At 42.0% G+C, this 23,233-nt stretch overlaps 1 protein-coding gene across 1 annotated transcript; it reads right to left on the bottom strand.

The window, feature by feature from the left end:
- Window positions 1–404: 404 nt before the first annotated feature.
- On the bottom strand, window positions 405–23,233 carry FEM1C (fem-1 homolog C). The gene is made up of 3 exons (XM_055142417.1): window positions 23,053–23,233; window positions 21,435–22,186; window positions 405–5,020 (listed from the first exon to the last, which is right to left on the bottom strand). Exons 2-3 carry the CDS (start codon window positions 21,976–21,978, stop codon window positions 3,711–3,713), a joined length of 1,854 nt encoding a protein of 617 aa, XP_054998392.1. The 5' UTR covers window positions 21,979–22,186; window positions 23,053–23,233; the 3' UTR covers window positions 405–3,710.

The following is a 23,233-nucleotide window of genomic DNA, read 5'->3' as shown; positions in this document are numbered from 1 at the left end:
TTTGCCTTGCATGCCACCAACCTGTGTTTGATGCCCAGCATCCCATATGGTCCCCCAAGCATTGCCAGGAGTAATTCCTGATTGCGAGCCAGGAGTAACCCCTGTGCATCGCTGGGTGTGACCCAGAAAATCAGGGACAGGGAAGATAGATCAAAGGTCTTATCCTTGGCACCACATAGTCCCCCAAGCACTACCAGGAGAACCCCTCCGCCACCCCCCAAAAAATTAAGGAGGCCATCCAGAAAGATAGTACAGTGGGTAAGGTGCTTGCCTTTCACAAGGCTGAACTGGGTTCAATTTCTGGCACCCGGTATGGTCCCCAAGCCCGCCAGGAGTAACCCCTCAGCACAGAGCCAGGAAAAAGCACTGAGCCGTGCTGGGTATGGCCCCAAACAAAACTTAATAAGCATACACTTATATTTGGTGCAAATTAAATTTTATTAAACCTTACAATGAATGTTGTGGCATATCATTTTCCATTGTGTGACAATTTATTGGCTGGCATCTGAATACAGTACTTCTTTTGAAAAATACACAATGGGAATTGACGGAAAGGGAGAGAAACTAGTTGTTCAGTGATAGGTGAGGGGGGGAAAAAAGATGATGACCAATTAATTTTAGCTTCCTAAAATAGTTCAAGTTTCAAGCAATAATGCTCCTGTTACAGTGTACAAGAATATGATTATTATCTCATCGGGCCCACAATTCTCAGAAAATTAATTTAGAACTGTAAGGATTATTAGTATCTGCCAAATTCGCCCTAAGGTTTCAACTCTGGGTACTGTCTTTTTTTAAGTTATTTTTGTCAAATAGAAATGATTTTTCTAAGTCACAGTAGATTGGATCTCTACAATACTGAACGTGACAGTTGTTATGTTGTGAGCCATCCCTTAACTGCAGAATCATAATGGGCAACCTTTGAGCTTATACCCGTCAAATCAATGGATAAGAAAATGACTGTTTTTTAAAATCTATAATCCACTTGTCTTTACAGTAAAGAGTGACATCTAATCTCAGTCCAATGACCATCTCTTTTATAGAAGTGATATAGTGGAACATCTAAAATTCAGCAAGTCTTAAATGGTTTTTGGGTAGAAACATTATCACAACTTACACATTACTTCCAACGACATTACCATGCTCAGGGGTACAATCGATTTGACTCAAGTGAGTACAATTAATCAAGTACTCAACTGTTCACCATAGTTAAGAAAAAGCCCCACAAATTTAAATGTTGTTTAATTCAATCTCAGAACAAATTTGAGAATACTTTCTGACAAAGATCTTAACTAAAGTATCTGAGGTTATTTTAGTAACTGCCTCAAAACTATTATCATAGGATAGTTCTGAGCTAGTAAACAGATCTTTCAAGAGCTCACATAACATTTGAGGAGATGGCAAGTAGCAGAGAACGGTATCCTAATTGAAGTGAAGCGTTTTCATTATCAAGACAGAGAAATAGTCCTATGCTGTCCTATGCTGTCTACTGTATGTGGTGAAAAATGCTTTGTAAAGAAATTCTTTACACTAGAGATGCACAATTCAACTTCACCTGTAAAACAATAGATGTACCTTGTTTTAGAAGAGTACGCAAGACCTCCTTCCCACCTCCTAGCAAAGGGGGGAATAGCAAATCACTTAAGAAATGCAATAGTTCATCTTTTACCCAAAACAAACCAAGATCAACTAAGGTAGATTTACTATACTTTTCAAGTTTTCTTTGCACATTACAGTAACTCAGGCATATTTCACTTATATCACAGGTTAGAAGCAAAATATTGACATCTGGCATTTTAAAATAGCCGCCTAAGTCAAATTTTTCTTAATATATGTGGCAGTTGACTATTTCATCAAATTTACCCATAAGATATTAAAATTTCATCAAAAGGTTGGACAGCAAAGTTATATATCTAACTTGCCTTTTTTCAATGGTGAAATTAAATTTACAACCTAGTAAAATGAGCAAGAATCTTTAAAACTATTTAACCGCAATTATTTAACCAGAAAGCCTAATTTCATTTTTACTACTTGTCATTATATTAGTTTTTTACTGAATAAAGTTGAAGATAAGCCTAACATGAGTGCAATGACTACTCCTTAAATAACATTCCATCGACCTTAGAAATAAGTCAACACGAAAATCCAAGTGATGAAGCTCATTAAACTCACAGGATAACAGAGTTTTTCTCAAACCAATAAGGAGCCTTTTATTCAGAACAATTTCATTAAGACATTTGCAGGGCAAATATGCCATCATAAATTTTATTCTGAATAACAATAAAGTGCTGAATGAGAATTACCTGAATCTTTTTTAGTACTTTTCACTTATCTTTTCTTAAGTTAAAAGAGCCCTTTCTGTGGCATTAGCAAAGCTGTTTTTTAAAAAAAATAAAATAAAATAAAACCAAAAAAAGGAAAAGGAAAAAGAAACACTAATTTTTAGTAAGGGAATAGAAGCACTGCAACCTTTTGTGTTTAACTATTGTGACAAATAATTGAGAGCAAAGTAATCCATGCAAGTTATTTTTAAAGGTATACTTAAGCTCAAAGAAAGAAAGAACACTGTTACTGACCTTTGATACGAAGGCAGTAAATTGCGTACTAAAATACCTTAATTATCCTAGAGGCCTAGATCTGGCTTGGCAAGCATCATGCCACTGACATGCTTCAGCTCTTTTTTGTAACTAAAAGTGATTTGCAGTTCAATTACTGAATATTTCCATGTGAGTCATTAAGCTGTGTGATAAACTTTGAGGTTAAATCGCAGCGGATTCTCTACACCTAATCACATCATCAGCACAAGCAGGACGACGCCGACGCAGCATGAAAGGTGGGTCGCTTTGTAACGATGCTTCCTTTAACTGCAGGATATATTAAGATGACAGACCTAAATTTCAACCGGGTTAATGAGTTAGATTTGTTACCCAAATTTAGCACACAATAATTTCAGTGGATTAGAGAAACCTCAAATGTGAGAAGAAAAAAAAAAACCCAAAAAAAGTTGAGCTCAGATCATTAGCTGACTTGAGTAGCTCTAAAAAGTATCATGCTACAAAAGAGTACTTTCATAAAATGAACTTTGTAACAAACTCAACAGTGTTTTGGGTTGAAGTTGACCAACTGCTGCATAAAAAATATGCTAACAGACAACAGTCAAGTTTAAGCCGGTGCATAGAGAAGATAAAGCACTTATGGTAACTGCAAATGGTAACAAGTCCATCAAGTTTGTACCACCTAGCAAGGGTCCATAAGGAGAGGGACTATTTTGAGTAGAAAAGGTTAGGGAAAAAAAAAAAAAGCCAAAAAAGGAGAAGCCTGAAGAAAAGTGAAAAGGGGGGCGTTGGTGGGGGGTGGGGAAGACCTTTCTATTGTATAAAATTCACAAACCAGTAAAGTATAAAGACACTGCTGAAAAACTGTCCCAAACACCCAACAGCAAACAAAATCAGAATGGGTAAGCCTTTGGCAGACAATTTTAGAAATTTGAATGACATTACATTTCTCAGTAATTCACAAACAATATATTATATGGTATATTTATATTAAATACTGGGAAACCAATCCTGTAAGTTTGATACTTATAATGCTTTAGCCAATGAGAGCACGACGATATCAAGCTAAATGAATGCTGGTGTTATCACAACAGTGCTCATTCATGAAACAACTGTTACCAATTCGTGCTTTAACAGTGCTAAAATATAGTCAAATTATCATCTATGAAGTGAAACAAAGGTCTCTAGCTTTTCTGGGATATGCCCTTTATAATATATTCTATGATTCACTATAACTCGAGCAGCGAGACACTGCAATGTGGTATGATTTATGGGCTGGATCAAATTTTTAGCTATTTCCTTCTCGTCCAGCAAGTCACTAGCAGTTTGCTTGTGCAAGTTTGTGGCATCGAAATGTGCACCTGATTTGATAAGGAGATTCATGATGTCTGGATGGTTATTGAGAGCAGCGATATGTAGGGGACTGTTGTCATCAGAGTCTCTGACATTCACATCAGCACCACACTCGATCAGTATTGCAGTAACTTGCAGAGATGGAAATTTACAAACAGGGTACCGCCCTACACAGGTAGTATTTTTGTCCACCGCCAGATGAAGAGGGCTGAAGTTATTCTTCCCCCTTGGATGCAGCTTAAGAAACCTGTAGATAGTCTGTTTTTTGAAGTGGTCCTGTTCTAGCGTACAAGGAATCTTTTCCAACAAACATATTAAGTGCAAAATGATGGAAAGCGCCTTATTCAACTGCAATGGGTCAGCTGGACACTGGGTTTGCTGGATAGCTCGTTCTATTTCAAGGACACTTTTGCACAGGATGCCCATAAGATCATCAAATGTAACAGTGGTGCCCAACAGGCCTTTAGCCCTATCCTGTAGCATAAAAGAGAACAGTTCTGCAAAAGATAATAAACTGCTGGCAGTCATTGGGCTTAAAGGGTCCAAGTTGTTCTGCTGCATTTCCAAAGCATACTTCCACAGGTTGATGCATCGTTTGAAATTTCCCGAGTCTGCATAGACAGCGCCTCTGTATCTAATATAGTATGAGGTATCAGGATGAGAAGGACCAAGAATACGTTCTCGAATCAGCAGTGCCTGCATTCTCATCTCATCAGGATCAGCAATAAGACCTTCTAGCTCTTCTGCACTATTTACCTCCTTGGCATAATCATAAGCCATTATTAGTGTCTGTGGTACTGGTTTGCTAATTATATTAGTCCTATCACTATACCTCATGTTCATTGCCTTTTTCCAGTATTTCAAAGCCCCGAGTAGATCTCGTTTTTTATCTACAAATGTAGCTCCCAGAAGCTCTAAAGCATTGATCCGTTCGGTCTTGCTGGTCTGAGCATGGTGAGTCAGGAAATCCACAATATTTGTGTGACCAGTCACACTTGCTGAGAGAAGGGGAGTCATTCCATAACCATCCTTTTCCATCTTGGCACAATACATAAGAAGCATCTTCATGATGTCCAAACTTCCAGATTCCGCACAATCGTGCAATGCAGTATTACCTTGGGAGAGGGGAAAAAAAAAAAAAGAGGTAATATATTTGGAAAAACCAGGATACAATGTAATACAGACACAAACTTTAAAACCCAAGGGAAAACAGGAAAATCCAACCTAGACATATTTTAATTTTATCACAAATGAGGGGGGGGGAATGATTTGCAGCATCTAGAACTTTTTAATATACAGCAAAGGTTATAAAGAATACCCAGCTTGAATAAATACTGAATAGGAGAAATGACCAAATTAGGTCTGAAAAGATATCTGTAAGTTACAGCTTCTGGATTTTTTTAAAACAATGTTTTCAAGTGTACATTTTGTGACTAAAAACTGATGAAATGAAATTAACCAGTCATTCATAGTTTTGCTGACAGTCACTTAACTTTCTGGGTCAGCTTCTGCATTTGAGCGAACTAAAACAATATCCAAACTTCTGACTTGATCCTAATAGTAGTGAGAAGTTATTGCCAATTGAATTTCAGTAATTTTCTGTCGAGATTGGGCGCATTCAGGATGGTATGGCCGTACTGGAGCGACAGCACAGAGGGTAGGGTGTTTGCCTTGCCGACCCGGGTTCTGTTCCTCTGTCCCTCTCTGAGAGCCCAGCAAGCTATCGAGAGTATCCCGTCCACATGGCAGAGCCTGGCAAGCTCCCTGTGACATATTCGATATGCCAGTAACAGTAACAAGTCTCACAATGGAGACGTTACTGGTGCCCGCTCGAGCAAATCGATGAACGGGATGACAGTGATGACAGTGACAGAATTTTCTGTCAAAATTCTTGGTAACAAAGTACTTTTCTCATTAAGAAAAACAAGCCTAATGGAATCTGAAAAAAATAAGTGGGTGGTTCAGTATGAACTTTAAAAGGAGACATCTGAAGTGTCCTTTCATAATAGATTATTTCCATTGTAATTTAATTTTTTAAAACATTCTTTTTAGATGTACTAAATGTTCTAACACTGTCCTGTTCTTCCCACACATGGATTAAAACTGACACCAGGCACTGGCACACTAGAAGTCTGTATGAAACATATTAAGGCATAATAATCATTCAAGTATTCTAGCTACCTAAAATTAATGTCTAAGCATTCTACTGGTTATCAAAACAAATTCATCCTGTGGCTCGTTAATATTTACATTTGGCTTTTTACAGAAAATGCCAAGGGTGAGTCATTTCAGTCATGTGTGCAGAAGACAGTCCACTAAACAGGCTGACACTTTGATCCTTGGAAAGACCTCCTTATAGCACTGTGCTGGCACCTGGAACTTGTCTGCTGAATAGTTCCAAGTTATAAAACTTCCCCTGAACGACAAGGGTGGCTCAATGTGCCTACACTGTACTAACAATGCGGTTTATGCCTGTCACCTACTTTTCCCTGGAAGTCTGAGGTCTGTGCTCGGCAAAAAGTGCCTCCCATGTGACTAGCCCCTAATAAACCATCTTAGGTGCTGAGTGCCTGATGGTTTCCCTGGGTAGAAAGATTTCGCTCATGTATTTATGTTGCTATGGGGAAGACTGTAAGGAGAGAGCAAAAAAGCCTGGGCGTAAATTCCTCTCGACCCCACTTGTGCCTTCTTCCCTTATGATCAAGCTGCATGTCCTATTACATCACTGCCATAAATGTTAGCTATGAGTATAATTACACAATGAGTCACCTAAGCACGGGAGTGGCCATGGAGACCGACTCAGCATATGCACTGGAAAGCAAGGTAAACCCAAAACCTTGACATGACAAAGGTGCTTTGTAACTAAAACTCAGTAAGTGCAAGTAATCATACACTACGGCTTTAATTCCTTCATGAAATTATTCTAGTCTTCCATGCTGTCTATGAGGAAAACTTAATTAACCTGGGCTATGTTTATTCTGACCCATGATTCCAATGATTTACAATGGAATGTTGTCTGACTCAACATATTAATAATGTATCAGACAGCCAAGCCCTGAGAGAGTTCAGAACTTCTGACTACTGAACTTCATTTGTTCAAAGTAAATTCATTTAAACATGCCAACCTTATATTTTTAATGTTTATCATTTAATCCTCTGAATTAAGACTCCTCACTATTTTCATTTTTTTCATAAGAAACTGATAGTATAAGAGAAATATGAATAGAAAATGAAGGCTTAGCATTCTTCTGTATTCAGAGTAACATATAATCAAGAATAAAAATGCTGCTAAGGCCAGTGTTGTAACTAACTGAATTTCCATATGGGTAAGATAGAGGATATGTACTTTTTCGGTATGCACATGCAGTTATTTTTTAAAAAGTGTTCAATAATAATGATAAAGCCTTTCACATCTAGCACTGGCAAAGATAATATGATAACTTGCCCACTAAAAACTGGAAAAAAAAATTAAAAAACAAAATCTGTCTGAGGGGCCAGAGCAAGAGTACCACTGACAGGGCATTTGCCTTGCACGTGGCTAATCTGAGTTCGATCCCCAACATCCCATTTGGTCCCTCACCACGACCAGGAGTAATTCCTGAGTGCAAAAGATAAAATCCTGAGCACACCAGGTATGGCCCCAAAATGAAAAATCAAAAACAAAAACAAAAGAACATTTAAGCATTAAAGACAGGAACAATACCCAGAAGAAATAAAATATTAAGTCCAGACTTGGGAGTAAGGATGCCCCGCAGGACCGCTATGGATTCTGGGAGAGACAGCTAAAAACTAAACAAGGCTTTTGACAACCTTGCAGGTCACTGGAGAAAGCAAATCCAGAGCGATAAAATGATAATCCCCTACACTTATGATTATAGCCCCCAAAGGCTGCATCTGAAGCTGAGGGCTGAAGAGACAGTACAGCAGAGAGGCCACTTGCCTTGCACGCAGCTCACACAGGTTCAAACACCAGCACCCCATACGGTCCCCTCAAGCCCTGCCAGTAGTCAGCCCTGAACACAGCTGGGTGTGGCCCAAAGATGAAACATCAAAAAATAGTTAAATTGACAGAAAAGGCCAAACAAAGGCCTAGATAATAGCTATTAGAAACTATTTATTAATAGCTATTAGAAGCTATTTAAAAGACTTTAAGGTAATTATACCTAGTATAGTCAAAAATTAAGGAATGACTGAAAATGACTGAGAATTAGGCAAAAAAAATGGAAAAGAACCAAATGGTCATTCTAAAACTGGAAAACTTGGTGGGTAGCTTTAAAAGTAGATTTTATGTAGCTGAATACAGAATTGGTGAACTAGGTAAAAACAGAAAGGTACACAAAAGCATGATGAAAGAATGAAAAAGTAGGATAGGCTGTAAAATAAGATGTTTTCATGTTAAGATACAGGAAGAAAATAGTAAATTACATCCAGAGAAAAGAGAAGCAATAAAAGGTAGAAATGAATAAAAAGGGAATCACTGTTATCAAAACATTTTAAATTTTTCCTAAATTTCATTTATTACTATTGCCTATTGGTAATCTTGTAATTCTCTAGAGAAGATAAACGTATCTACAGAGAACATGGAAACTAAGAGTAAAATATAAACCCATACCTCCCATTTGCCATTTCAGCATACTGTTCATTTCTGAGATCGTATTTAAATATTAGCCATTGTAGACTCTGACGAAATTAACCCTAACTCAAAATTCACAGTAAAAACTTGCACTATTCCACAGAATTTCCCAGCTCAAAACAATGGGTGGGACAAGATGTGAGCCCTGGGCTATCGTTTACCAAAATCTGAAAGACACGATTAATACACATTGCAAGTAAGCAGAGACCCGACTAAGGGTTCACAACAATCCTTAAGTAAGTCTCCCACCAATTATCTCTAATATACTCTTCTTCACTAAATTTGCCCTTGAAGTTTCACCAGAAATTTCAAGTGTCCAAAGAGGCCTTTTTGGGCTTGTCATGGCAATCTGTCATTCTGAGACTGCCTGGTGAATAAATGTATCACTCAGTCTGGAAGGTACGCGGATTGTATTATATACACTATGAGAATATTATATAATACCTTACATGAATATATTACTGCTCTGTAAACAGTTTGTCATACCTGCAATATTCCTAAAACGCACAGTTCTGGGGTATTTCCTTTGTACCCCAGAAAGCAACTTAAACAGTTAAGCTACAACAGGTATTTGGTTTTTCATTACTTGAAAGCATGAGAGAGAGCCAAAAAAAGACTCCAAGTTTGCCTCTGAGGAGAAAATAAGTTTACTGGGTGTTTTGTTTTGTTTTGTGCCACACCCAGTGATGCTCAGGGGTTACTCCTGGCTTTGGATTCAGGAATCACTCCCGGCAGTGTTCAGGGCTGATACAGGATGCTGGGGACCGAACTTGGGTTGGCTACTTTCAAGACAAGCACCTTACCTGTTGTACTATCTCTTTGGCCCTGGACAAAACAAACTAAAAAACTTAAATAAGGGTCTGTTAGTGTTTGCACTCCAAGAGGCTAACCCAGGTTGAGTCCCCAACATCCCAAAACGCTCACGGAGCTCCACCAGAAGGGATCCCTGAACATCACCTGTGTGACACCAAAAAATATATAAAATAAAAGAAGTTAAATTTTAACAAAGGGTCTTCTTAATATTCTAGTAAATGAAGTACATAACCATTACACTTTCATGTCCTGGAAGCCTTTAGATAAGTTTCTGTTTAGAAAAAAAAAAAAAGGCTTTTAAAAAAATACAAGCATAATCTTAGAGCAACCATTTGTGTTGTGTCTCCAATTCTCCTGATTTTCCCTTTCACCTGTAACTCCATCATTTTGCCAAATTATTACAGTCCACATCAATGTTTCCCAAAATGGGTGAAATTGCACATGAGGGGAGCTGGGCAGAAGGATGGCAGTGGTCTCAGGGACACTTGGGGGAAGGGGTGCTTTCCTCTTTTCTTAAAGAAGGCTGATTTTGGAACAAGTTGGGGCTGTGATCTGAGCAATTTCTTTTCTGAAAAGGAGGTGGTAGGCAAATTGAATTTGGGGCATTCTGGTCTACACAGCTCATGAATTCTCATAAACACATCATTCCTGATGGGTTTATGGTATAAATTCACATGCTATTATTTACACACTTCGCTGTTCTGCTTCAGAATTTTCTCTATTAAAACTAATGCTTGACTCCTGCCTGAAATGAACCCTGGCAGCTACAAACCCCTAGAACCCAACTGCCACCCTCACAGCCAATCTTCAAGGGCTCGTCCTGGGCCCCCCATACAAAAGAATAACTCCACTGAAAAGCCCAGGCATGCGGGACCAGTGACTGAAAATGCCAGGCCGCCCGTTCACATCTCCTCGCCCATCCAGCGTCCGGACTGTCATACCAAGAAATTCCTCCAGGTACCATTGAAGCGCATTAGCTGCCAAGATCCAGAGACTCACAAATGAACCTCGGAATTGAGCACCAGCAGCCTGCTGCATAGATGTCTCCGGATCCCAGTATTTAAAATTTTAGAATTTCAGGAGTGCAAAAGCAGCCATGTAATGTCACATACTATTTTTTTTTTACTTATTTTTTTGTTTTTATTACTGTGAGACAGAACCTTACAGACATCTCATACTATTCATAACAAACAATAGCACTGTAGCACTGTCATCCCGTTGTTCATCGATTTGCTCGAGCGGACACTAGTAACGTCTCCATTGTGAGACTTCTTGTTACTGTTTCTGGAATATTGAATACGCACGCCACAGGGAGCTTGCCAGGCTCTGCCGTGCGGGCGGGATACTCTCGGTAGCTTGCCGGGCTCTCCACGTGCAAGACAGATGCCCTATCCACTGTGCTCTTGCTCCAGCCCATAACAAGCAATACAGAAAAAATTATCTAGCATCTTGAGCAAATCGACAAACAACGGGACAACTGGGCTACAGTGCTAGTTGTGGGGCACAGGATTGAGTGGTGGTGGGAAAATTCAGAACAACAGTGGTGGGATTGGTGTTGAAATATGGAATGTAATCAATTATTGTAAACAACTTTATGAAAATAAAACAAAAAAAAGAACCTCAAAAAAAAAATAATGCCTGGAAAATGATAAGGGCAGGTAACAGACTGCCAAGAGGGTAGGTACAGAGGAGGAGTGGACTGCAGAAGTATGAAGGAATTTTTGCTTACTCTCCACAACTGCAGCAGAAAAAATAATCTGCCAAAACTTAAAAGAACTGCTCAACCTAAAAAAAGGATTAATTTTATGGTATATACATTATACTTTAATTAAAAAACAGATTAAAAAAATCAGTATCTACACCTTAGAACAGAATTACAAATGTACTGAAGCTTAACATACTATAACTCTAATTCATGTCAAAAGGAATTACAAATCTCAGCATTCTACTTTCATTGATTTTTCTTCTCCAGCACGGGAATTTTTAAGTTTTAATTTACATTACCACTATAAACAAGCATATATATAACTTTCCCATTTGTGTTTACTTTTTTTCTTTTAGAATGTCTACTTATTTACCAGTTTCAGAATAGGTTTGATGTTCTTTCTTTTTTTTTTTTATAAATTTACTCTACACACCCCCTCCCAAACCTACTGTACTTACTGTATATAGTTTTACTGTCAGTTTATTGGCAGGTGGGGCTTTTTAGGTCACACCCGGCAATGCACAGGGGTTGCTCCTGGCGCTGCACTCAAAAATTATTCCTAGCTGTGCTGGGGAAATCATATGGGTTGACGGGAATCCAACCCACATTAGCCTCATGCAAGACAAATGCCTTACCTGCTGTATTACTGCTCTGGCCCCGACTGTCAGTTTCAATGAAGAATATTAGGTTACTCTTGAGTGGAATGTAATTAGAATTACAGATTATTTGTTCTCATGATCAGTTGCTACTAAGTTACATGACAAGGACTAACAAAATTTTTCTAGATAACTGATTTAAACTTTTGTTGCATTAAAAAAAAAGTGCCAAATTCTATTAGGGATTCAGGTCATGCATTTTCCTGGGATTAAGTACTCCTTAGAAACAGTTCAAGAACACAATGATAGCACTTTATGTTACATCTCAACCTTACAAGGTCTTGTTTTTGCATTGTAGATGATAAAGCCAGTGACTCTGAGAAGGGACCTGTGGAAGTGTTCATACACTCAAGTAGCATCCGCCAGGCTTCCTCACCTGCTGACCAGCACCTGTCCTGGACATCATTCACACAGCAGCACTCACAACCAAAGCAGCAGACCAGTGGTTTTCAACCTTCACACACCCGGGGACAGGTGGTTGAAGATCACTGCATTAGACTAACACTAACACTAACAACCATTAGAAGGTTGTAGGAGTGGAGTCCTCAAGACGCCTATGTTCTAAAGTGCCCATCCAAGCTGCTGTTAATTATAACACCTGCAATCCTATTATAGTCGGCACATTAAAAAAAAGACAAACAGGAATTCATCCTCAACTATGAAAGTATAAATCCAAAAACAGTAGAATTTTGATTTGCTTGGGGGCCACCTCTGGTGGTGGTCGAGGCTTACTCCTGGCTCTGCAGTCAAGTCACTCCTGGAGGTGCTTGGGGACCATGTGGGATCAAACCCAGGCCGGCTGCATCCAAGGCAAGCATTCTACCCTCCGTGCTATCTCTCCAGCTTCCCACACTGGTACTCTGAGTAAAAACTAAATTGAATCTAATATCTCCTGCAATTTGGGGCATGAATATACATATATATTTACACACACACACACACACACACATATAAACTGTTTACAAACACAGCTTCCAATCATCCACTTAAAAGTGTTTGTTTATTGGGGTGAGGAGTGCCCTTGGGTCATATAGGGCATCGCTCAGGGTTACTTCGGCAATGCACTCAGGAATTACTACTGGCAGTGCTCACGGAACCATATGGGATACTAGGGACTGAACCCAGGTGGCCACTTGTAAGAACCTTGCCTGTTGTGCTATCGCTCCAGCCCAGAATTTTAATTTCTTTTTCTTGAATCACCAGTTAAACAGATTTGACTTCAAAAGTCATCACAGGATTCAAGCTTTATATGTGTGTGCACATATGCACATTTTAGTGTAAATCAAATTAACTGTGCTTCTCAAAACCTAAAGTACAAAATCAGCAGGGGATTACAGTGAAATAACTATCAAGTAAATAACTACCTCAAGCCAAATAAATGTGAGTTTAAAAAGAAGATTAGGGCACAGCTTGTTTTATGCCATACTGGAATAAAAACTTTACAATCCTTGTGACCCTTATTCTAACACTATAGCAGGGGCTAGAGCAAAAGTAAGCTCTGCCTTTAGAGTATCTGCCTTGCACGCAGCTGACCCTGCTTTGGTTTCCAGCACCCCATATAGTCCCCCAAGCCTGCCAGGTACAACCCCTGAGAACAGAGCCAAGTGTAAGCCCTGAACATTGCCCAGTGTGGCCCAATAAGGAAAAAAAGAAAAAGAAAAATTAAATTTAAAAAAGAACAAAATAAAACACTATAGCAGGCAGAGACTGGAGAGTACAATGGGTAAAGTGACTGTCTTATACACCACCAACCTGGGTTCAATTCCTGGCACCCCATATGGTACACAGCTGACCTGGGTTTTATCCCTGGCCCCCCATATGGTCCCCAAGCACCAAAGGAGTGATTGAGTACTGAGCACAGAGTAATCCCTGAGCATAGCTGGATGCCATCCCCTTTCTCACCCCCACCAAAAAAAAAACCCACTGTAGTAGGCACTGAATGTCTTACAATTAGATTCCATGCCTACTACACTGAAAATACACTGAAAAATTCCTGTCTAAAATATTGAATAATCTCACTCATGTGTGGAATATAGGTGAGAAAAGCAATGAAACACATAAAAAGCAAATAAAGATAAAACAGATCAAAACAAACCCTTGGACTCAGAACGGCAGAACTGAGGTAGCTAGAATAGAGAGAAGAGGGGATCCAATGGAATAAGGTAGAGAATGCAGCAAAACTTGTACTCTGATGGCAACTGAGTTTAAAGGTATAATCTGAAGCGTTATTAAACTGCACTCTAACACACTCATGTAAGCTAACATGACCTCAGAATTTTTCCCAAAAAGTTCCTATCTATTAAGTAAAAAACTATTGGTATAAATCCTGCAGTCCATTCTTAACAGTTTTCTTATTTGTCAAGAAAGGAAACCCGTGAATCAAAGCCACATCAGGTATCACTTCACACCCACTAAGATGGCTGTCTTAGAAGGAGCCTGGGGGAGAGGGAGAGGAACCAACAAATGTTGGTCCAAGTGTGGGAAAACTGGAACCCTCCTACACTGCTGACAGGAATGTCAAATGGTGCAGCTGCTTCAGAAAACAGCTTGGCATTCCTGAAAAGTTAAACATAGTTACCATATGACCCAGCAATTCCACCCCTAAGTACAGGCCCCAGAGAAATAAAAACATCCATCCACAGAAGAACCTGTACTGCAATATTCACACCGGCACTATTCCTAGGAACCAAAATGAGAACCCAGATTCCCAATAACGATGGGTGGACAAATATGGCGCACATACACGATGGATTATTCAGCAATAATGTACTGGCAGGCACATAAAATAGACGAACCTCTGAAAAATAACACTAAGTGAAAGAAGTCACAAGAGAACACATAATGATTATGTCTACACAAAATATTCAGCAGGTAGGGCCCTTGCCTTGCACACAGCTGATCGGTATTTGATCCCCAGAATCCCAAATGGTCCCAGGAGCATCACCGGAGTAATTCCTGAGCATCACCAGGTGTGCCTTCCCGAAGGGGGGGAAGGGAAAACACCCCAAAATGTTCAGAACAAGAAAATGTGTAGAGACAAAAAACCAGTTATTTGCCTAAGACTGCTGCATTTGCAGAGGGGGTGAGTCTGGGATAACAACTAAATACGAAGATTTTTTTTGGAGGGGCAGGGAGTGACAAAAAGGTGATTATGGTTAATGGTTACATGACTCAAACATACCTGAAGTTGTGCACTTTCAATCTATAAGTGAGTGTGAATTAGGTCTCATTAGTATTTTAAACTGTTTTTGGTAGAAGTTTTGACTAACAAGCAACAATGAGAGGTTTAATTTTATTTTGCTTCTTTTTTTTTTTTTAACTGTAGCATATTTGTTTAAATTGTTTAGAAAGCTCCCTCTCCTTTTAGCCTACTGTGCTTGGATTCCATTCTTCTGAGCTCTGTAGCTGGGGTGAAATTCAGTCTACCACAGGCACACTGTAAAGATGGAGAGGAGGCATGCACTCCACTGTGCAACAATACTGTTTCCAAGCGCTTTATTCCCAGAATAATTAACTGGAAGACTGGAAGAAGGTGGGAAGAATACTGAGGAGAAATACTTTAAAATACCGGGGGAGCACCAGAAGGTCCCTCTGCTCAGAATGTTTCCCATCTCACGTATATTCTTACACCAGAGATACTCAAGAATAGGAGTTCACAAACAGGAATCAAAAATAGAATCAAAGACAAGTTGTGCCAAGATTACCATGTGTCGTCTCTTCATTAATTCTTTAAATAAGGCTCTGAGCTGGGGCACAGGGACAGTATGCCCCACAATACAGGTCAGGGTGCTCATGGAAGAAGTTCCTGCTCTGGGCCAGAGATAGGACGGAGAGTCAGGTGCCTGACTTGCACACGGCCCCCCAGCTTCCATCCCAACACCACATAAGGTCCTGCAAGCAACCCCTGCCCCCGCCCCGCCTCCCAGGAGTGATCCCTGAGGACAGAGCTAGGAGAAAGCCCTGAGCACAGCTGGGTATGACCCAAATAATTTTTTTTTTAATCAACGAAAAGAAAAAGTTACATAAAAAGTTTAAGATACAATCACAGAAATAAAATCAAAGATGAGCAATTGCGTTTGATAAGGGCTTTGCTGTTAAATAGGATGTTTAAGACTAGAAGCACCTAAGTCATGAGACCAGGGGGGAAATCATTATTATTTATATAAAAGGCATGTCAGAGACTGAAGCCATCAACATTACCTTTCAGATCTCATTACAAATTCCTTTCCCGACCAAACTGTAGCTCTTCCCAGAGACGGGGAGAGAATAAGTTTTAGCTGGACTTGCATTCAAGTGACGCCTGTACCTGAACCTCTCCACACCTCTTCAGCCACCCACATTTATGTCTCAATTGCATAAATCTCTAGAATGCTAATAAATCTAATGTCTCAATTGCATAAATCTCTAGAATGCTAATAAATCTAATGTCTCAATTGCATAAATCTCTAGAATGCCAAGGGCCACCTGAATTTTGCTTAAGGAAGCAAACTTTATTAATAAATCTAGGAAAACTCTGATACCAAAGGATAATAAGTCAAAGTTCCCCTATGCTTTAAGTGTATGTGCTTTCCAAGGACTCTGAAATGGTAGTCGGGTTAGGATGTACTTGTTCCCAGCAGCTTTTCCCCCTCACTTTTCTGAATCCCTAGAGCACTATCCTGACCAATCACTTTTGACACTTTGTCTTACTTGAAATCTTTAGGTATATATTTCCCTTCTGGGAGGTACAACAAAACCCAGTCCTAATCAAAAAATTTAAACTCTGGGAGGAGGGAGGAAGAGCAGGAAGATGAGGAGGATGAGGAAGAGGAAGAGGAAGAGAAGGAGGAGAAAATTCTAGTTATTTTGCTAAAAATTTCCACAGACTTATCACTGGAAAAAAAATAAAATAAAATTCTATTCAGAAGTAAATGTACTTTTAAATCTAGCCTTAAGTGTCCACTGATCCAAATATCCTTACTTTCTGATTCCTGGACCCTCTGATTCCTGGTTCAGGAATCAGAAAGGATTATTTGAATCAGTGGGCACTCAAACAAATTTCTTGAATATGCAACTGTGAGCACTCAAATATATTTCTTTATTTTTGTTTAATCACCGGAAGATACAGCATTATAAAATTTATAAAATTGTTCATGACCAAGCACATTTTTTTTTTTTTTTTTGCTGGGTCACACCCAGTGATGCACAGGGGTCACTCCTGGCTCTGCACTCAGGAATTACTCCTGGTGGTGCTCAGGGGACCATACGGGATGCTGGCAATCGAACCCAGGTCGGCCACGTGCAAGGCAAACGCCCTACCCGCTGTGCAATCACTCCAGGCCCAAATCAAGTACATTTCTTTTCTTTTCTTTTCTTTTTTTTTTGCTTTTTGGGTCACACCTGGCGATGCACAAGGGTTATTCCTGGCTCTGCACTCAGGAATCACCTCTGGTGGTACTCAGGGGACCATATGGGATGGCTGGGAATCGAACCCGGGTCAGCTGCGTTCAAGGCAAACACCCTACCCGCTGTGCTATCACTCCAGCCCCTCAAGTACATTTCTTAATGTGCCTCTCCTGTGCCTATTTCTGTGTCCTAAAAACTGTATCAAATCCCTTAGATTTGAGCCCCAGCAATCTTTTCGAGGACAGCTGGACATCTCTGTGAAGCCTTGAGTCAATCAATGTGGCCACTGTATCTTCTCAAAGCCTCCATGGTGCTCTGCCTAGAGAAGAGGCACACTGTTCTTGCTGCCCACTACTGTGTGACCCGAGTATCTGAAATGTTGACCCATGAGTGATGACAGTGTTTAAAAGAGTCTAATTAAGCAACCTCGCCACAGACCTGTCAAGTCTTACTCTGAGTCCAAAAACCCCCACACAAATCAAAAACAAAAACAAAAACAGCAATACAAAAAAGCACCCAAGTCAAAGGTGGCTAGCAGCACAAACAAAGCGCTCCGGGAAGGACTGTCTAAGCACTGTTCACTTGGGGACCAGAATCTGGAAAAGAACTCCTGACTCCGGAAGTCAACTGTTTTATATGTCAGCTGGAGAAGAAAATCTTAATCTCGAAATGGCTTTCTCCCCCTTCTGAATGTTATGGGAGAAGAAATCGTGCTTAGGCCATGAGTCAACTGGGAAAAGCACTTCTAAACATCCGAGAGAGTACTCTGAGGGCCCGAGGGTGCAGTGAGTAAGGTGCTTGCCTTGCACGCAGCCCAGCCAGGTGGGACCCCTGGCATCACCTATGGCCCCCTGAGCACCCTACAGTCACCTAAAAGCAAACAAACAAGGACTTACCATATCCTGATGGAAATACCTGCTTAGGAGCCTGCCTCTCCAGTCAAAACTGTCTCTGATGCTTCCTTTCCTCAGAACCATTTCCAAGAACTGACATACAAAATTTCATAAGAAAATTTTATTTATTCCATATTATTCCTAATCTTATCAGTCTCTGCCATTTTAAATACAGGGAAAAAAGTCTTTCTTACTCCTCTATCAGATCCTTCTCTGCTGTTTCTACCTCACCTTCATCTGGTTCCTGCTTCTAAATCCAATTTTGCTCCTTAAACGAATAAAGAGATGTGAAGAGTTCATGAGTGATTGTTGAAGAATGAAAGGTTATTTTCAGAACAGGGGAAGATGCACTGGTGCTTCCATCTATCCCCAACCATTAAAAACTACAGTTTGGATTCAAAGAGATAGCGCAAAGAGCTGGTGTCCATGCTTTGCATGCAGATGCCCCTTGGTTCAATACCTGGCACCACATGATCCCCTAAGAACCAGGAGATTTTTTTCAGCCCCTGAGTACCAATGGTTTCCCCAAAAATCAAAAAAATAAGACCCACTGTTTCCAAATCAAAAGGCACCATGAAAAAGTAAAAGTATGACACACTGAGATGTTATATTACATATTATAATCATGTTATAAATATACATGTATATATCTACTATATACATGTATATTTATGCATGCTTAAGTATGCTTGTATATAAATTAAAGCTACTTGAGACAAATTCCTATATAAACTTGATATAAACTTGTTTTCTCATTCACTTTTTTTTTTTTTTTTGGCTTTTTAGGTCACACCTGGCGATCCACAGGGGTTAACTCCTCACACTGCACTCAGGAATAACTCCTGGTGGTGCTTGGGGGACCATGTGAGATGCTGGGAATCAAACCCCGGTCGGCTGCGTGCAAGGCAAACGCCCTACCGGTTGTGCTATTGCTCCTTGTGTTTTGTTTTTTGGGCATGAATCCTAGATATTGAAAGTTTGGGGGGGGGAGAGATTTCTAGAATTAAGCAGACCATTTGGTCAATTGCAAGGGGCAATCTCATATGATGGTGATATAAAGATGGCATATTCTTCTGAAACAGCAATGGTAATCCAGCACTGTTCAGTTTATTATGATAAAATGTTGAATGAAACATGAGCTATTTATGACATTTATAGTATCGTTCTCTAATACATTTTATGTCCCTCTTATACATTTTATCTGCAGAAGTATTTAAAACAGCTTTACATGACATGTGGCAAATAGCATAACAGATGATGTAAGAATTTAAAACACCTAAATCTGACTTTAAACATGTTTATCAAGTATATATCACCAAGATGAATTAAAAAATCCAAAATGGGCTAGAGAGATAGTAGAGTAGTAGGGTGCTTGCTCTACATGTAGCGGACCTGGGTTCGATCCCCAGCATGCCATATGGTACCTCAAGCACGCCAAGAATAATTCCTCAGTGTAGTCAGGAGTAAGCCTTGAGCGTCATCGGAGTAGCCCAAAAAACACAATATATTAGAAAAGCCCAAAACAAGGAAAAAACAAGCAGCCATGCCTTCTAACCCAGTCTCTCCCAGTAATGATTTCAAAGCTTTCTCAGGCATTCTTTAAAAAGCACTCTCTCAAAACAAGCATTCGTTACAGAATGATTACTATATCCCAAAAAGGTCATTTGATCCAATAGCCTACCTCAAATATAATTAGGAACAAATAAAAACATATATAAGGAATGTTTTCAAAACATTTTTACCATGGTAAAAAAAGCATGTAAGCAACACAAAACTTCTTCAGTAGAAGCCTATGCAGCAACTAAAATTAAAGACCTTATAATTAATGACATTAAAGATAACATTTATTAAGCTAACAAACAGGGTATAGAAGAGTATATAAAATAAAATTGCACAGGCCTACCTACACATAAAACTCAGAAATATCTTTGGAAGGACAAGCTGAGTACTAAATTTGGTGACTTTTTCTGTTTCCAAAGGAAAAACGTTTCCAGAAAATCACGATGAACCTGCATCTTATAAATCTTTTTTTTTTTAAAAACATACTAATATCAGTAAATATCCAGTAATTATGCAGGATCCCATAATTAATTTTTTTAACTTCTAAAAGGCAAGACACTGCAGACATTCTCAGTAATAAATTTACATTCACTTTGATTCAGTGATTCCACTTACAGGTATTTAGAGTACAGTCACTCCCTCAACAAGTGTGCAAAAACCCTCTTTTGTTCAAGAGTCACAACAGCGTCATTTATATTGGATGTGACCTAAATTTCCATCAATAGGGACTAAATAAACAGATTCAGTCATATACAAAAGACAGTGTACCCTTGAAACAAAACGAGGAAGCTATTTTGTTGGAGTACACTGGCATACCAAAAAAAAAAAAATCATGTTTTCAAGTTTTCTTAAAATAACAGAGATGAGAAAGGGGGTGGGAGGAGCGAGAGATACACAAACAAATCAGCCTGTTTTTGCTCAGGCTACCTCTAGAACGCACCAGAAGACTAGCATTGGAGGTATAGAAATTAAGAGTGATAAATTATTTTTTATTTATAAACACTGTCCCATCAATTTGTGTTCGTTGTACCTTTACCACGTATGCTATTTTTTCATACTCCTTTTCATTAGAGCAGAACTTTGCTGTTGCAAAAAAAATGTTGAGGGAAAATAAAGGTTTCAAATAATAAAATGATGCTCGCAAAACAATGGCTTTTAAGGTTTTATAAAGTCTAAACCACCCTTTGGGGCTTTTACAAGCCATGAAAATTATACTAGACTGTAAACCTGAGCGCTTCCCCACAAAGGTGTTTACATGTTGCCAGCTAACAAATCCACACCTGTCCCTCCACCAGAGTCCCTTGTGTGGCTCTCTCAAATGTTGCAGCACTCTTAAAAATCTGTTTTCTCTCCTGCCGTATTTATAACACGTGCTACAGAAAAAAAGATTTCCAACTGGTCACGAAAACAGGGCAAGGGAAGAGATTTTTCTCCTCTTCCTCTGTACAACCTTCCCAGGTGGACTGGCCTGGCCTTCCCTGGCAGGCTGAGGAACCACATGCCTTCCCCCAAATAAGGCCCACTAAATACAGCAGCTGTTAATGCCAGGGTTGTTTTTTTTAAAAAAAAAAAAATTAAAAGTTCAGAAAAACAAACTACATTGAAGCACCCGCTCTCACAGCCTGCAGAGCTTTAAGACCAAGTGCCACTAAAATGCTCGGTAACTTTGGAAAAGCCGCAGGCCAGGAACCCAAAGTTACTGCTTCCAGTACGGGGCGCAGGAAGCTGGGGTGGGGTGCGGTGGGGTGGGGCTCCCGCGGGCTCGCTGGGATCCAAACCCCGGGCGAGAGGGAAGGGACGGGGCTCTGGGCTCTGGACGCACCCAACTTCCGGAACACCCGCCGCGCACACGCACGCCACAAACACGGCGGGGGCCGGGCTTACCTTTCACACTCTTGCGATTGACATCTGCCCCCTTCTCAAGCAAATACTGGGCGATCTCTTTGTGCCCCTTGTAGCAAGAGATCATCAGGCACGTGTGGCCGTGGCGGTTGGACACCTCCAGGTCGGCTTTGTGCTCCACCAGGTACTTGACGATCTCCAGGTGGCCGTCGAAGCAGGCGGCGCGCAGGGGCGTGGAGTTGGTCAGCGTCGTGTTGTTGACGGAGGCCCCGTGGTTTAGCAACGACTGCACCACCTTGAGGTGCCCGGCGGCCGAGGCGGCCCACAGCGGCGGCGCCCCCTCGATGGTCTCGCCGTCGAAGTTGACCGAGCCGCCCACCTCGATGGAGGCGCTGCACTGCTCCAGGAGGAACTCGACCATGTCCAGGTGCCCGTAGCGGGCGGCCATCAGCAGCGGGGTGGCCCCGTTGGTCTTCTCCGAGATCAGGGAGGAAACCTCCTCCTTGGACTTACTGGCCAGCAACTTGGTGAGGAGCCGGAGTTTGCCATCCCGAGCTGCGTTGAACACGGCTGTCTTTAGATCCATTTAGGTCCCCCGGGGCAAAGGCTGTGTGCTTTTATTGTAGATCGATCCTTCGAGGCCAAGCTCCAGCTTGAACTCTAACGACCCCGGCCAGAGTCACGCGGGGGGCGGCGGGGGAGGCCCCAAGTTCAATGTTATCCCTGCACCCCGGAAAGGAGAGCCAGCCGCAGGCGAGTCTGTCCTTCCAGCATCTGACCAGCCGCGCTCGGAACTAGACCGGGGAGAGAGAGCGAGAGCAGAAACAAAAGTAGCAGTTTGGGATTTGCCAATCAGCAGAACCCGCTGAGGTTGCTTGCCTTCCTCGCTTCCTAGGGTCCGAAGCCCACCGCCAGACGAGCGCGCGCGCGCGCGCACCCCGGCGCGCACCCCCCGCACTCCCGGGGTTCACTCCTCCCGCCCTCCAAACTCCAAAGGCACGGGAGAATACAATGGGGAAAAAAAGGAAAATTTTAAAAAGTCCGCGCGGAGCAGTCAATGTTTGGGTCCCCCCCTCCCGCACGCAGGGGGGGAGGGGAGGGACCGGCACACACACCCGGGTCTGCTCCCCGCCCCGGCGCCGAGCTTTGTTCCAGTCCTGCTCGGCGCACGCCCCGGCCAGGGGGCAAGCGCGGCGGCCGGGGCCGAGGGCTCCGAGACGCGGCTCCGGCTCCCGCCGGCATCCGCAGGGGCGGGCGGGCCAAGGGCGCGAGGCTGCAAGGCCGCGCGGTGGGTGTTTCCGAGGAAGAACAAAAAGGTCGGAGCCCACCAACCCTCGCCCGAGAGCGGCTCGCGGCGCCCGAGCAACTACTCGGGGTGGGCGCTCAGGAAATCCGGCGGCCCGTTCGCTCACTTCGCCCGCCCCAAGCGAGACCCCGGCTCCTGCCCCCACCCCGGGGCGCCCCCGGCCCCAGGAGCCCCCTCCCCCCGAAAACCTGCCCCTCTCGCTTCTCCCTCCCACCCAGACGGGCAGCTCCTCCTCCCCCCCCTCCCCGCCCGGGGCCTTCCAGCCCCGCCGCCCGCGGCCCGGAGCGCCCGTCTCCCCCCTTCCCGCCCCGGCCAACGCAGGCCGCGGCCCGGGCAGGCCGCCGTCGCCACTACCTGCCCGGGGGTTCGTGCTCCAGCCGCCGCCCGCCGCTCGGGCTCGGGCCGCCCCTTTCAAATGGAAACCGTTGTGCCCGCCGCCGCCAGGGCCGCCCAGCTCCGCCCGCGGCCGCGCAGCTCCTCCATGCCCCGTGCACTACAGGAATGAATCCGGCCGCGCCGCTCGCCCCGCCCCGCC

This window comes from Sorex araneus, chromosome 6 (genome assembly GCF_027595985.1).
Source record: "Sorex araneus isolate mSorAra2 chromosome 6, mSorAra2.pri, whole genome shotgun sequence".
Taxonomy (NCBI): Eukaryota; Metazoa; Chordata; class Mammalia; order Eulipotyphla; family Soricidae; genus Sorex; species Sorex araneus.
The sequence above is the reverse complement of the archived record's forward strand: the minus strand, read 5'-3'. Positions and strand labels throughout refer to the sequence as shown.